This window comes from Phyllobates terribilis, unplaced genomic scaffold (assembly GCF_046119375.1).
Source record: "Phyllobates terribilis strain yellow unplaced genomic scaffold, ASM4611937v1 Scaffold_12__6_contigs__length_324123572, whole genome shotgun sequence".
NCBI lineage: Eukaryota > Metazoa > Chordata > Amphibia > Anura > Dendrobatidae > Phyllobates > Phyllobates terribilis.
This window is the reverse complement of record NW_027362772.1, coordinates 202,787,592-202,804,191: the sequence shown is the minus strand read 5'-3', so window position 1 is coordinate 202,804,191 and position 16,600 is coordinate 202,787,592. Positions and strand designations below refer to the sequence as shown.

At 43.7% G+C, this 16,600-nt stretch overlaps 1 protein-coding gene across 3 annotated transcripts in view; it reads left to right on the top strand.

Moving 5' to 3' along the window:
• LOC141173207 (NXPE family member 1-like) overlaps positions 1–16,600 on the top strand; it is a 263,120-nt gene that overhangs the window by 54,642 nt on the left and 191,878 nt on the right. Inside the window, exon 1 of one of the 3 annotated variants that reach the window (XM_073657839.1) lies at positions 6,563–6,794. The exons of the other annotated variants lie outside the window; for them this stretch is intronic. Coding sequence (XP_073513940.1) covers positions 6,789–6,794 — 6 coding nt within the window. The 5' untranslated portion in view covers positions 6,563–6,788. Of the gene's footprint in view, positions 1–6,562; positions 6,795–16,600 lie in introns of those variants that run through there. 3 annotated transcript variants of the gene reach the window in all.

Genomic DNA, 16,600 nt, shown 5'->3' with positions numbered 1-16,600 from the left:
TACATTGGGCTCGTTGCTCGGGTCGAGCACCCTAGTATTCCAATTTGCTCGACCCGAGTATCGAGCACCTGAGCATTTTAGTGCTTGCCCATCACTAATAAAGAGTAAAAATAGAGATGCATATAAAAGTGAATTAAAAGAAACCCACCCCACCCATATAATACCTCCAGATGGTTCAAACCACAAGAAATAATTCTAACTATAAAAATGCGCCAAAGCCAAAACTTTCATTGAGTCCCTGAGGATTGAGGGTGCCTAATCTATAGATCCAAAGGCTCTCTAATTGTGCCAGAGCTTTCCCCAAGTTACCACCTCTAGATCCCAATGAGATAGAATCAATACCTTTGATTTTCAGGCCATTAGGATTGCATTGATGGTACAGTATCTTTTGAAGTGTTGGGGTAAGGTTTTGAATGTAGATTCATCATTAATTGTTTTTGCCTTCTCTATATCCCTACAATGCTCACATACTCGTATCTTGAGTTCTCATGTTGTCAATCCTATGTAAATCTTCTGGCAAGGACATGTGGCATGGTAGATCACCCCTTTGGATGCACATGTGATATTTTTTCTGATGTCATAGATTTTGGAGTTATCAAAATTACAGAAAGTTTTTGTTTTTGTTAGATTAGAACACGCTTTGCTTAACAATACAACTAGAAAAGATCCCAAATTTAATCAACAGGTACGGTTAATTACTGAATACTGTAAAGTGAAGTGTATTGTGTTCTGAGATACACCATTTAGTTAATGCCTCTTGCACTGTACTCAGGTTGATGCATTCTGTATAGAATGGAGCCTGTGGCAGTGATCTACCTCAGTTACTCATGTTAACTGTAACCTGTATTATCACTATGTTAGTGCTACAGTAGTTTCTTTAATGTACCCAGTACTGACTGTCATCATTCTGTATTGTGTTATAGCTTTTACCACATTATCAAGTTCATACCATCACCATTAAATCAAGATTACAGAACGCTACAGTGTATTTAATTGAGTATGAATGAGGGTTAAGCTGTATGCTAAATCCCCCACAGCATCATACGTGGAGGAAGGCAGAACAGTAAAAACGGATCCTGACCGCAGGCGGTGGTTGAAAAGACAGTACGGGACCGCTAATGCCCACGCTGCACCGCATATGGGCATTACAGCAGCTGCCATACAGCCACAGAGAACAAGAGCCCAGCTCCCCCCCAGAAAGCACGACACCATTCCCGCCACGCGGAAGCCCGTCCGCATATAGACTCAGTTTCCCGCCAAAGTATTCAGCAGTCTACAGCTAAGCGCGCCATGTCTCGAAGCGCTACATCCTCACTGAAAACGAGGTCACGATCAGGCTCTAGCAAGTCATCAATTGCTGAGCTTGCTGCAGTCGCTCGCGCCGAAGCCAAGGCGGCCAAAGCAAGATCCTCCTTTGCCACGCAAGAGATGCAATTAAAGTTGAGACAAGCAGAGCAAGAAGCAGTGAGTGCGCGTCTGCAAGTGTCTCTGGAAAGACTTGCCACCGACAGAGAGGCCGCGGCCGCAATAGCCAAGGCAGAGTACTTGGAAGCAATGGAGTATCCTGATTATGAGAAATGCAGCAACGTTCTGGGACCAGATCTAGATCAGCAGGACCCAGTACAGCGCGTCTCAGAGTACGTCAAATGACTTCACGGAAGAGATGACAGCCCTCACGCATTACATCGACCAGCCTACGCCGATTACCAACGATCCAACCCCGAACTTCGCTACTACAAACGAGAAGATATCGAGCATGGAGATGTCGGCCACAGCCACAGTTCCGCCGAGCAGAAGGTACAGCCCCTGTCCCGCCTCAAAGAGACACCTTCCTCTCCAGAGAGGTATCATACAGACTATCCAAAGCCAGAAACGTCCGACAGGTGGGGTGATGCGCCACAAACTAGACGTGACTATAACACACCAGCTCGTATCAGCGATAACCAAGCCACCATGGACTTTGTAAAGCTTCTTGCTCGCCAGGAGCTGATCACACAGGGACTTGTAAAGTTCACTGATCGAGCTGAGAACTATAGGTCATGGCGAGCCTCGTTCCAGAATGCCATCAGAGGTTTGGACCTTTCTTACAGAGAGGAGTTAGACCTCCTAGTAAAGTGGCTTGGAAGCGAGTCTGCTGAACATGCCAAAAGAATCAGAGACATTAATAAAAAGCATCCACACACAGGTCTACGCAAGGTGTGGGAAAGACTTGATGAGTGTTATGGGTCAACAGAAGCAATAGAAAATGCTTTATATAAGAGAATCGATGATTTTCCCAAAATATTGTCTAAGGGTTACCAAAAGCTCAGGGAACTAAGCAATTTGTTAGCGGAGCTACAGGTGGCTCAGGCGGAGGGAGATTTACCTGGCTTAGCATTCCTGGACACCGCCAGGGGTGTCAAGCCGATCGTTCAAAAACTTCCTGACAACCTAGTAGATAAGTGGGCCACATATGGTTCACGTTATAAACAGACTCATAACGTACCATTCCCCCCTTTTAAAGTGTTTGGAGATTTTGTCGCCCAACAAGCTAAAATCAGAAATTACCCTATCTTCGACTTCACTTTGTCATGTCCCACTGCCCCCCGGTGTCAAAGCTAGTAGAACACCAGTGGCAGTCCACAAAACTAGCATTACTTCCACAGGTCCTCCTCAAAAGGCGAATAGGCCCCCTCCAGAGGAGAATAAACCTCAAGACGTCAGTAAGCAGTGTCCTCTACACAGGAAACCACATCCTCTCCCAAAATGCAGAGCCTTCAGGGAGAAGTCTTTAGAGGATCACAAAGAGTTCCTCAAAGAAAATAACATCTGCTTCACATGTTGTGCCACAACCTCTCACCTTGCCAGGAACTGTGAAGCTAGCATGAAATGTGCAGAATGCAGCAGCACGGACCACAATACAGCCTTGCACCCTGGACCACCCCCTCGAGTGTTGTCGCAGCCAGAGGAGCATGATGGGAGACAGAAGAACACTGACGAAGGCACCCCCAAGGTCACCTCTAAATGTACAGAGATCTACGGAGGGCTCGTGGGAGGAAGATCCTGTTCAAAAATCTGCCTTGTCCGAATCTATCCAGCAGGCCGCAGGGACAAAGCGATCAAGATATATGCGATCCTGGATGACCAAAGTAACAGGTCTTTAGCCAAGCCCATCTTCTTTGACATCTTCAGCGTTGTAGGCCCCGGTTCTCCCTACTCCCTGAAGACATGTTCAGGTACTGTTGAGACGGCGGGGAGGAAAGCTACTGGATACAAAGTGGAGTCCATAGATGGTCAGACCTGCCTATCGCTACCGACCATCCTGGAGTGCAACCAAATTTCCGATAACAGGTCCGAGATCCGTTCACCGGAGGTGGCGATATATCACCCCCATCAGAAGCGTATAGCTCACCTGATACCTGAGTTGGACCCAGAAGCTCCAATAGCTTTACTCCTGGGGAGAAATATACTAAGAGTCCACAAGTCTAGAGAGTCTATCAATGGCTTCCAGAATGCTTTGTACGCACAGAGGCTCGACCTTGGTTGGGTCATAATAGGAAATTTCTGTCTAGGAGGAGCACACAAGCTGACCTCAGTCAACAGTATGCTCACCAGCGCGCTAGAAAATGGACGTCCATATCTCTTCAAACCATGTCCAAATAGTCTGCTGGTAAAGGAGTTACCGAGCAGCACTCACCTGCCTTGCCCTTTCCCATCTCCTTCCAATGAAGACCACGCCTGTGAAAGGGAACAAGACCACATAGGATGTGCAGTATTCCTCAGGATGAAGGAAGACAACAAGACAGCAATGTCCATAGAAGACAGGATGTTCTTGGACGTCATGGATCGAGAGATAGTCAAAGACAAGTCAAACAGCTGGGTCACACCTCTACCATTCCGACACTAGAGAAGACGTCTACCCAACAACAGGGAACTGGTCTGCAGTCGATTCATCTCCCTCGGACACAAGCTTCGGAAGTCGCCTGAGACAAAGGAACATTTCTTTACCTTCATGGGGAAGATATTCCAGAACAACCACGCGGAGATAACACCTGCACTTCGGCATTCAGAGGAGTGTTGGTACTTACCTTACTTATCTTCAGAGTGTACCATCCTAAGAAGCCAGGTCAGATAAGAGTGGTATTCGACTCAAGCACCAAATGTGAAGACGTCTCATTGAACGATGTCCTATTGTCAGGCCCAGACCTCAACAACTGGCTCCTAGAGGTGTTACTCTGTTTCCGCAGAGATACGGTGGCATTTATGGCTGACATACAACAGATGTTCCACTGTTTCCTCGTCAAGAAGGAACACAGAAACTACTTGAAGTACTTCTGGTACCGCTATACCGACCCAGATAAGGACATCACAGAGTACCGGATGAGGGTCCACATCTTCGGGAACAGTCCCTCCCCAGCAGTCTCTATCTACGGCCTCCGAAATTCTGCCAAAGCGGGTGAAGAAAGGTATGGATCAGATGTCAAATCTTTCGTAGAAAAGGACTTCTACGTCGACGACTGTCTGAAGTCCACACCAACAAACGAGGTTGCAATCAGCCTCCTGAAGAGGGCTCAAGAAATGCTCGCTCTGTCTAACCTGAGGCTACATAAGATCGCCTCCAACAGCAGAGAATTGATGGAAGCCTTTCCTTCTCAAGACTATTCCAGTGATCTGAAGGACTTAGACCTAAGCATCGACTCCATTCCCATGCAGCGGAGCCTAGGATTGCTTTGGGATTTGAAGATGGATGCCTTCACCTTTCAGAATGACAAAGACGAGAAATCCTTCACGCGCAGAGGAGTTCTTTCCTTCATGAATAGCCTGTACGACCCCTTGGGGTTCGTAACTCCAGTAACCATCAAAGGCAAAATGATGCTGAGAGACTTCACCCAAGGGAAGTTTGATTGGGACGATCCACTCCCAGCAGAAAAGGCAGGCTTGTGGACAGAGTGGAGGAAGTCTCTTGAAGCCTTGACCGACCTTCGTGTGAAACAGCCCTATGCTCTCGTGCCATCCACAGAAGTCAAGACTCAAAGATTTTGTATCTTCTGTGACGCATCAGTCAAAGCAATTGCAAAAGTAGCGCATCTCAAGACCACAGACGTGAGCGAACAAAGCCATATCAGGTTTGTCATGAGTCGGACAAAGCTGGCGCCACTCCGTTAACACACGACACCCAGACTGGAACTCTGTGCTGCTGTCCTAGCAGTTGAGTTGGCCGAACTTATCTCGGATGGGTTGAATCTGCAGATCAAAAATGCCAAATTCTACACAGATAGTAAGGTGGTACTGGGATACATCTGCAACGAGATGCAACGCTTCTACGTCTACGTTAGCAATCGGGTACTGAGGATTAGAAGGTCCACTTGCCCTAATCAGTGGCACTACGGGTCTACTCACCATAATCCTGCAGACTATGCGACATGATCCGTCGCACCCAGTCATCTTAAGGACACTACGTGGTTCACAGGCCCTTCTTCCTTGTACTATTCGACTCCCCATAGCAGCAAGCCTGATACTTTCGAACTAATGGATCTGGATGCCGACGAAGAGCTTCACCCTCAAGTGTCTGCCCTACATACAGTGATTTCAGGTCATTGCCTAGAATCTCATCAGTTCAGCAGGTTCTCAACCTGGAAGTCGCTCTTTCGAGCCATCGCTTGCCTACTTCACGTGGCTCAGTCCTACAAGTCTACAATACCTACAAGTCAGAGACCTTGTAACGGTTGGCATCACTGCAAACATGCGTTCACCGCCCCCAACCAAGAAAAGGCCAAGATTACGATACTTCGTGCAGTACAAAGGGAAGTCTACGACAAAGAAATAGACAACCTCAACAAGGGATAACCTGTTCTTATAGACAGCGCGCTAAAGAAGCTCGACCCGATAGTCGACCAAAACGGACTATTGGGAATAGGTGGCCGCCTTCAAGAAGCCGAGGTAGAAGTTTCAGAGAAACCCCCCGTAATAGTTCCAGGACGTCATCATGTCACAACCCTTCTCATTCAACATCATCATGTCCTAGTGAGATACCAAAGGCGTTTGTTTACCGAAGGGAACCTGCGTACAGCCGGACTATGGATAATTGGAGCGGATCTTTAACTGCGTTATGTGCCGCAAACTTTGTGGCATGTTTCAAAAGCAGAAGATGGCCAATCTTCCACCCGACAGACTTAGTACCGAACCCCCCTTCACCAACGTCGGACTAGACGTGTTCGGCCCTTGGTCCGTGGCTACACGGCGCACTAGGAAAGCTCATGCCGAAGCAAAGTGTTGGGCAGTTCTATTCACATGTCTGTCCATCAGAGCTGTCCATATTGGAGTAATCGAATCTATGGACACATCGAGCTTCATAAATGCACTTCGACGCTTCATCGCGATCAGAGGCCTGTGAAGCATATTCGCTCTGACAGAAGCACGAACTTCGACGGAGCAGCCAGAGAACTCCAAATCCCTTCCAATCTAGACGTTGCTAATGTAGAAAGGTACTTAGGTAAGCAAGAGTGCACTTGGACTTTCAACCTACCACATTCTTCGCACATAGGAGGTGCCTGGGAAAGGATGATAGGGATAGCACGCAAAATACTAGACTCTATTTTCTTGCAAGCAAACACCAGACTCACACATGAGAGTTTGATTACGTTCTTGGCTGAGGTCTCAGCTACCATAAATGCCAGGCCGCTGACAGCACTTTCCAGTGATTCCGGAGACCTAATAGTCCTTACTCCTGCAGTATTGCTTACACAGAAAACCTGTGTCTCAAGTGCTCCACTTGGAGAGTTCAACAACAAAGACCTCTACAGAAGACAATGGAGGTAAGTGCAAAGCATGTCTAATGCCTTTTGGGACAGAATGAGAAAACAGTATCTCTCAACTCTACAAACCAGGACAAAGTGGCAGAAAGACCATCCTAACATCAAACCTGGCGATGTTGTACTCGTGAAAGACAGTCAATCGCATTGGAATCAGTGGCCGCTCGGCCTAGTCACCAAACCCTTTCCCAGCAAGGATGGGAAAGTACGCAAAGTGGAGGTTAGAGTGGGTAAGCTTGGGGAGAACAAACTGTTCCTCAGGCCAGTTACCGAACTCGTGTTGCTGCTTTCCCCGAAAGAGTCAAATGGTGGCATCCATTGATGCCAAGCGGGGAGTGTTCTGTCTACTTATGAGCAGCTAAGGGAATGTTCATAGAGTTATTCTAGTTACGACCTGTAGACGTCACCAGTTGTCTGTTTATGTTGGTTAAAAGCTACACATCATCTAGTAATACTCTTATAGTCACAAGAGTCTGTCCCCTTTAAGAATAATGTGTGCAGAGGGACCGTCCCCCTCCTTCCTCAGGAAGAAAGAGTTCCTGTAATCAGTTTTCCCGGGCTTTCAGGGAGAAGATAAGATGTGTGTCAGGCTCTACACTTTCTACAACTTTTCCCTTGTCAGATGATTCCAGTAAGAGCAAATACAGTTACATGTTTTGTGTGAAATACTGTAAAGTGAAGTGTATTGAGCTCTGAGATACACCATTCAGTTAATGCCTCTTGCACTGTACTCAGGTTGATGCATTCTGTATAGAATAAAGCCTGTGACAGTGATCTACCTCAGTTACTCATGTTTACTGTAACCTGTATTATCACTATGTTAGTGCTAGTTTCTTTAACCGCTTCCCGACCGCCCACTGTATATAAACGTCGGCACTGCCTGGGCTCTGTGCAGCGCTGACGTTTATGAACGGTTGGTGGTCCCGCGGCCCTCAGGACCCCCAGGGTCCTGCAAGTGCTGCGGTTGCGGTTCAGATCGACAGCTCTGACAGGGGACATCATCGGGACCTGATTGGATCAGGTCCCAATGATGTTAACCCTTTGCTATCTTCTATATGCCGCGATGTACAGTGATCGTGGTATTTAGAAGATAGTGAGAGGAGATGGGGTCGTCTACTTACCTCTCCGACGGCCCCCTGATGTCTTCCAGGACCTGCCGCTGTTATGGCAGCCGGAGGTCACATGACCACCTCCGGATCTGCCATATATGGTGTCCTGCTAGGCTCAGCCTGCAGCTGAACTCTAGCAGGAGACACTGACTGTGAAACAGTCAGCAAAGCTCTCATGCAATGCAATACATGTCTATTGCATTGCATGAGAACAGTGATTAGAAAAATGAAAATGAATGTCCCATACAGGGACTAAGTAAAAATGTAAAAAAAAAGTCAAAAAAATGTTTTCAAACTGTTAAAAAAAATCACAAAATAAATAAAAATAAATAAATAAAATATTAAACCAATAAATCCGTATATTTATGCAAAAACAAAAGAAGTACACATAATTGGTATCGCCGCGTCCGAAACAACCCGATCTATAAAACTGTCACACTAATTAACTCATTCTGTGCACACCATAATAAAAATAAATAAAAAACGGAGCAAAAAACTATGCTTTTTCATCATATCGCCAAACATAAAGTGGAAAAAAATGCGATCAAAAAGCAAAATGAAAATAAAAATGGTACCGCTGAAAACGTCATCTTGTTGCGCAAAAAAAAAGCCACCATACAGCTCCATCAGCCAAAAAATAACAAAGCTATAGCTCTCAGAATAAAGCGATGCAAAAAAATATTTTTTCGATAAAATTGTTTTATTGCGTAAAAGCGCCAAAACATAAAAAAATACAGTAATTGTAGTATCGCTGTAAATGTACTGACCCGAAGAATAATGATTCCTTATCACTTTTACCACACGCAGAACGGCATAAAAAAAAACCTCAAAAAACAATTCCTGAATTGTTGGCTTTTGTTAATTTTACCTCCCAAAAAACGGAATAGAAAGCGATCGAAAACTGTCACGTACCCAAAAATGATACCAATAAAAATGTCAACTCGTCCCGCAAAAAACAAGCCATCACATGACTCTGTCGGCCGAAATATGGAAAAATTATAGCTCTCAAAATATGGCGATGCAAAAACTAGATTTTGCAAAAAAAAGCGTCTTTTAGTGTGTGACAGCTGTCAGTCATAAAAACCCGATATAAATCTGGTATCGCTGAAATCGCACCGACCCGAAGAATAAAGTAATCTCATCACTTATACCGCACGAGGAACGGCGTAAAAAATAAATAAAACCAATTCTTCACCTGCTACTGATTTGTTTATTATGTCTCCCAAAAATCGCAGTATGGCTCGGCACACATTTATCCTGCGCTCTGCGCTGAGCACTTACACCAGAGTTTCCGTGTAAATCTCTGAAATATGTGATTCAGACGGAACCCATGATGACGGAAGATTCCCTGTAATGAGGCAGATATAGGCCACTGTGGATGCCGTCTGACCTGTGATCCCACGGTGTCAGTTTTTTTAGGCGTGCATAAAAGTGCGGTTGGCCACAGTTTTGTGCACTTCTGAAAAAAAGGACACCGCTAAACAGAGGTCAGATGGAGTCCAGAGTAACTCTGCTGCCTCATTACAGTGAATGGATCCTGCAGGGGTTTCATCTGAATTACATCACTTGGAAATTTAGATGGAAACCCCGATGTAAGTGCTCAGCCTAGAGCGCCGTATAAATGTTACATAAAATGTTCCCAATAAAAGCTTCAACTCAGTCCTCAAAAAAAGCTAGTCCCCACTCAGGTCCGTCATCTGTTAAAAATATAAGGGACTTCCAAGTTACTGGTAGCAGAAAGGCTCTGGAAAAGCGAAATAGCCCTTGCCCCCCAAAAGAAATTCAGAAAATTTTGTGCTCCCAAATCCAAATGCCTATTCTTCAATAATTTGTTCTCCAATTGTCAAATAGCGCTCCGTCCCTCCCAGATCTCGCCGTATGGCTAAGCGGTACGATACAGCCACATATGGGGTATTGCCACTTTTAGAAGAAATTGTGACACATTTCGGCACCATTTTTACCCATTGCCCTGTGTGAAAATGTAAAATCTGAGGGTAAAACATTTTTTTGTGGTAAAAATATAATTATGTTTTCTTCACTGCCCAATGGTATAAATTTAAAAATTAAAAAATGCTCACTACTTCCCTAGATGAATTCCTTGAGAGGTGTAGTTTACAAAATGGGGTCACTTGTGGGGGTTTCTGCTGTTTCGACATGTCAGCGACTCTTCAAATGTGACATGGTGTCTGCAACCTATCCCAGCCAACATAGCGCTCCATTGTCTTTCAAACCCTGCCGTACACCAAAGCAGTGGTTTTCCCCCACATATGGGGTATCGGCGTACTCAGGAGAAATTGCAAAACAAATTTCATGGTGCAATTTCTCCTGTTATCCTTATGATAATCCAAAATTAGGGGATGAAAAACATTTTTTGTGGGAAAAATGTGAAAATTGTATTTTTATGGCTCAATATTATAAACTTCTGTGAAGCACCTGGGGGTGCAAGGTGCTCACCACACATCTAGATAAGTTCCTTAAGGGGTCTAGTTTCCAAAATGGTGTCACTTGTGGGGAAGTTTCCACTGTTTAGGCACATCAGGAGCTCTCCAAACCCAACATGGCGTCTGCTAATTATTCAAACAAATTTTACATTCAAAAAGTCTAATGGTGCTCCTTCCCTTCCGAACCCTGCAGTGCGCCCAAACAGTGGTTTTCCCTCACATATGGGGTATCAGAGAGCTCATGAGAAATTGCACTACAAATTGTGTATTCCATTTTTTCCTGTTACCTTGTGAAAATAAAAAAATTGTGTCTAAAGTAACATTTTTGTGAAAAAAAGTTAAATGTTCATTGCTTTCTTCCACATTCCAAAAATTCCAGTGAAACACCTGAAGGGTTAATACACTTCTTGAATGTGGTTTTGAGCACCTTGAGGGGTGCAGTTTTTAGAATGGTGTCACTTTTGGGTATTTTCTGTCATAAAGGCCCTCAAAGTCACTTCAAATAAGATGTGGTCCCTAAAAAATTGTTTTTGTAAATTTTGTTGGAAAAATGAGAAATCGCTGGTCAACTTTTAACCCTTATAGCTTCCTAACAAAAAAAATTTTGGTTCCAAAATTGTGCTGATGTAAAGTAGACATGTGGGAAATGTTATTTATTAACTATTTTGTGTGACATATCTCTCTGTTTTAAGGGCATGAAAATTCAAAGTTTGAAAATTGCAAAATTTTCAAAATTTTCACCAAATTTCCAATTTTTTCACAAATAAACGCAAGTGATATCGGAGAAATTTTACCACTATCATGAAGTACAATGTGTCATGAAAAAACATTCTCAGAATCAGGGGAATTCGTTGAAGCGTTCCAGAGTAATTACTTCATAAAGTGACAGTGGTCAGAATTGTAAAAATTGGCCTGGTCACGAAGGCAAAAACAGGCTCTGGCACGAAGTGGTTAATGTACCCAGTACTGACTGTCATCATTCTGTATTGTGTTATAGTTTTTACAATATTATCAAGTTCATACCATCACCATTAAATCAAGATTACAGAATGCTACAGTCTATTTAATTGAGTGTGAATGAGGGTTAAGCTGTATGCTAAATCTCCAACAGCATCATACGTGGAGGAAGGCAGAACAACAATAAATGGTATCAGTTTAAAGATATTATCAAAAAACGTTGGAACGTGTTGCACACAGATTCAGTTTTGAAACAAATGTTACCAACAGCGCCGTCTGTAGTGGCTAAAAGATCAAGAAATGTATGTGACCTTCTGGTACATAGTTTATATAATCCAATGACTCAATGTTCAAATTCCAGTAGATCTCAAATCCAAGGTTTTTTTCCCCTGTAGAACCAGTAAAGCGTGACAAAAACAAAAAACTTTCTGTCATTTTGATAACTCAAAAAATTACTTTTGTCCTTGAATACTAAAAAAAAATGTTTTTTATTGCAGTATTTTTTTATCTGCATTTTTTGACGCTGCATTTGAATCTGGTGTCAGTGTTTAGCTATGTAAAGTGAAGTGTTACCTTGCAGTGTCAAAGGGTTTTGGACTAAAATGTATATTAGCTTACCATGAATGCAGCTGAAATCCTAAAATCAGAATTATTGGCTGTAGACATGGATCACTTACTGTATAATCTCCAGTTTGCCATCTTTGTGTATACTGTAAGGCTGTGTGCCCACGATGCGGATTTAATGCGTTTCCGCAGCGGTATTTCCCAATGATAATCCGCATGTGCTGTGCACATGCTGCAGAAATTTCCCGACGAGAGAGGACGCTGCTGGGAGCAGACCGGGGGGCCGCTGGAGAGGTAATTATGAATATTTTTTTTTATTTTTTACTTTATAATTCTTTTTTTTTTTACTATAGGTGCAGTATTTTAGGCAGAAATCTCGGTCACACAATATAAATCCATGCCAGTTGCATGGATTTATATTGTGTGACCAACTTGTCAAGCCCTTTCCAAGTGATGCTCAAAATCGTTTAGAAAAGTGCTTGAAAAAACGCATGCATAAACGCATGTAAAAACACTGAAAAAACGCTTCTCCCTGGCAGAAAAAATGCATGTAAAACCTGCCTGCGTTTTTTCTGCCAGGGAGAGGAAAAAACGCTCAGGAAATTTCTGCTTAAAATCTGCATCGTGGGCACATAACCGAAAAGACATATTATTACCTATTGTGTTTCAGTGCAATGTATAGGATATGTTATGCACTTTATACTCTGCACTCTAGCTGATAAGGGCGGTATACACACAATGACTGAGTTTACATTGTTTTGTTTGCCTTACTAACTCCCCTCTCCTGCTCTCAGACCACAACCTTCTTTCCTTCTCTCTCAAGAACTGTCTCCGTACCTAGGACACCCCCACTTACCACACTTATAGGAATACACGTACCATTAATAACCAGCTGCTTATGGACAATCTCCACACATCTTTAGCCCCCATCTCCTCCCTCTCCTGTCCAGATTTAGCATTGTCACACTACAATAATACACTGAAGAGTGGCCTAGATGAAGCAACTCCTTCAACACGCAGAAAGACCCGACACAGACAACGGCAGCCCTGGCACACAATGCAAACACATTTTCTTCAGCGTTGCTCAAGGTGTGCTGAGCGTCAGTGGAGAAAATCACTTTTAGCAGAGAATTTCATCCACTATAAATTCATGCTCAAAACCTATAACTCTGACCTTCATCTAGCCAAACAATCCTACTTCACCACCCTCAGCACTTCACTATCTAACAATCCAAAATGACTTTTTGAAACCTTAAACTCCCTCCTGAGACCTAAAGCAAAGGCCCCCATCACCAACCTCAGCGGTGAGGATCTGGCCACTTATTTCCTAGAAAAAATCAACCACATCCATCAGGACATCTCAGCCCAATTGCCTCAGTGCCTGGATCCCCTTCCCTGCCACACTTCAAGCTCATTAGCCATCTTTGAGCCTGTTATAGAAGAAGAAGTTACTCAGCTCCTCATTTCTTCTCAACCAACAACCTGCAACAGTGACCCTATTCCTTCACATCTCCTGCAGTCTCTCTCACCGGTGGTCACCACTCACCTAACTAAAATATTTAACCTCTCTCTTTCTTCCGGTATCTTTCCCTCCTCATTTAAACATGCCATCATAACCCCTTTACTTAAAAAGCCATCCCTGGACCAGAAATGCACTGTTAACTACAGACCGGTCTCTAACCTTCCTTTCATCTCTAAACTCCTGAAACCCTTGGTCCACTCCCGTCTAATCCGCTATCTCTCAGATAACTCTCTTCTCGACCCTCTACAATCTGGTTTCCGCTCTTTGCACTCCACTGAAACTGCCCTCACTAAAATCTCTAATGATCTACTAACAACTAAATACAAAGGTCACTGCTCCCTGCTGATTCTCCTGGATCTCTCTGCCGCATTTGACACTGTGGATCACCAGCTCCTCCTCACTATGCTCCGCTCTATAGGCCTCAAGGAAACCGTTCTCTCCTGGTTCTCCTCCTACCTCTCTGACCGCTCCTTCACTGTTTCTTTTGCCGGCTCGTCTTCCTCTCCTTGTCCTCTTACAATTGGGGTTCCGCAGAGCTCAGTCCTAGGCCCCTTCCTCTTCTCTCTATACACTGCCCCTATTGGTCAAACAATCAGCAGATTTGGATTCCAGTATCATCTCTATGCTGACAACACCCAATTATACACTTCTTCCCCTGACATCACCCCTACCCTAATACAAAATACCAAGGATTGTCTGTCCGCTGTCGCTAACATCATGTCCTCCCTCTATCTTAAACTGAATCTCTCCAAAACTGAACTTCTTGTGTTTCTCCCCTCTACTAACCTAACTCTACCTAACATCGAAATTACCTTGGAGGGTTCAACCATAACTCCCAAGCAGCACGCCTGCTGCCTTGGGGTCATATTCTAAACTAACCTTTCCTTTACTCCCTATATCCGATCACTCACTCGCTCTTGTCACCTGCATCTTAAAAACATCTCCAGAATCCAACCTTTTCTCACCTTTGAAACTGCTAAAACTCTTACTGTCGATCTTACTCACTCACGTCTGGACTACTGCAACTCTCTTCTGATTGGTCTCCCTCTTACCAAACTTTCTCCTCTCCAATCCGTCCTGAATGCGGCAGCCTGGGTCGTATTTCTGTCCAGCCGCTTCACCGATGCCTCCATCTTGTGCCAGTCATTACACTGGTTGCCCATTTGCTACATACAGGGTCCAATATAAACTCATCGCTCTCATCCACAAAGCTCTCCACAGTTCTGCACCGCCTTATATCTCCTCTCTCATCTCTGTCTATCGCCCTACACGTGCCCTCCATTCTACAAATGACCTAAGACTAACATCCCCCATAATCCGAACCTCACACCTCCGTCTCCAAGACTTCTCTTGTGCCGCGCCAGTTCTCTAGAATGCACTACCCCAGATGATCCAACTGATGCCTAGCCACCACGTCTTCAAGCGCGCTTTAAAAACCCATCTCTTTAAACAAGCCTACCACCTCAACTACTCAGTAAACTAACTTTCCCCTGTTCCCTCCTTCTAAATATTATTCAGAATCTGCACCCTACTATTCATCTGTCTCCACACGCTCCATGCACAAGATAGCTGCACTCGATACTTGAGTATTGCACTTAAACATACTGGTTGATGACCGGATCATGCAACTTTATATGAAAATCCCTATTTATTATAATTGCCAGACCTGAAATAACAAGCACTTTTCACCTATTGTGTTCCCCCATTTCCTTGCAGAATGTAAGTTTGCGAGCAGGGACTTAACTTCTAACTTAACTGTTTATACTGTCTTAAATTGTATTCAATTTATTGTCTGTACATGTCCCCACTTAATTGTAAAGTGCTGCGGAATATATTGGCGCTATATAAATAAAAATTATTATTATCATTATTATTTGTCCACATATGGATGTGTACGCTGTGATATTCTCACATCACACACCTGTGATTATCTTATCCCTACGTGTAATTTGTGTTTTACTGTCCCCTAAAAAAGATGTAATTAATTAGGAATCAGTTTCGATCTGTGACTCAATACACTGTTTGTGTCAATGAGTTGCTTAAGTTATCGTGATAAGTGTTATTCTATGATTTGCACTAGAAGAGAGGTTAATGGGCCATAACAGGAAAGGTAACTTGGGCTTTTCTGAAAAGAAACATAATAATTTACCTGGATAATAATGTCAATATTCTGAGCAAAGTACATCTCCAGTGGTTGTTAGATTAGAGGTAGGACATTCTGCAATGCTCCCTGGCTAGCCCATTCTGTGGTTGGAAATCACACCTTACCACTCCTTCAAGACGTGCTCACTGATGCCCAGTAATTCAATGTTCAGCGAGCAAAAAACAGTGATCTTCAATATTGATTTTGTCCAGTCTCGATATGAATAAGGCAATAGTATAATCTATTCTCATATAGTTATGACACCTAGTAGGATTGTCTGGAGGTCATTTAAGTCACTTGTACTTGATTGAGAACATTTTTATGAGAAAAGGAGTTATTTTATTGTTACTGAGACTGGGTTTTTAACAAATCTTACTTAAAGGAAACCTGTCAGGTAATTCGTGCTGCCCAAACCATGGGCAGCATTAGTCACAGGCTGGCTGCATAATTGCAACCAGATATATTATTCTCTGAAACGCTCCAAGCACCATAGACAGAAACAAGACTAGTCCAGTGCCGCTAATGGTAGGTGCTTCCTAGAGCAGCAGCTAATAATAATAATTTTATTTATATAGCACGAACATATTCCGTAGCACTTTACAATAAAGCGGGGACCTGTACAGACAATAAAGACATTACAGAGTAACACATAATTCAACAGTTACAGGAGAAGCACAAGCTTACAACTTAAAAGGGTAAAAGTGCTTGTTATAAGGGATGAGCGAACTGCAAAGTTTTGGGTTCGTACTGGATACATAGTGTCCAGTACCGAACCCTGAACACTGACTTCTTACCGGAAGTCCGGTTTACTGTTCGCATCTGGATGCCAAATAAGGTTTGTTGCCATAGCCAATCAACAAGCTTTTAGGCCATGGGCACTTCCAGAGATATGACAGCCATGTCAAGTATTGGCATGGCTGTGATTGGCCGGCGCACCCCGTGACCCGGCCTGTATAAATGCCGGATCATGGGTGTCGCCGCCATTCTGCTCTGATTAGCGTAAGAACAGGACGCAGCTGGAATGAGGGACAGTATTAGGTTTTGTGTGAGCTAAGTTTTACAAAAAGACTCTC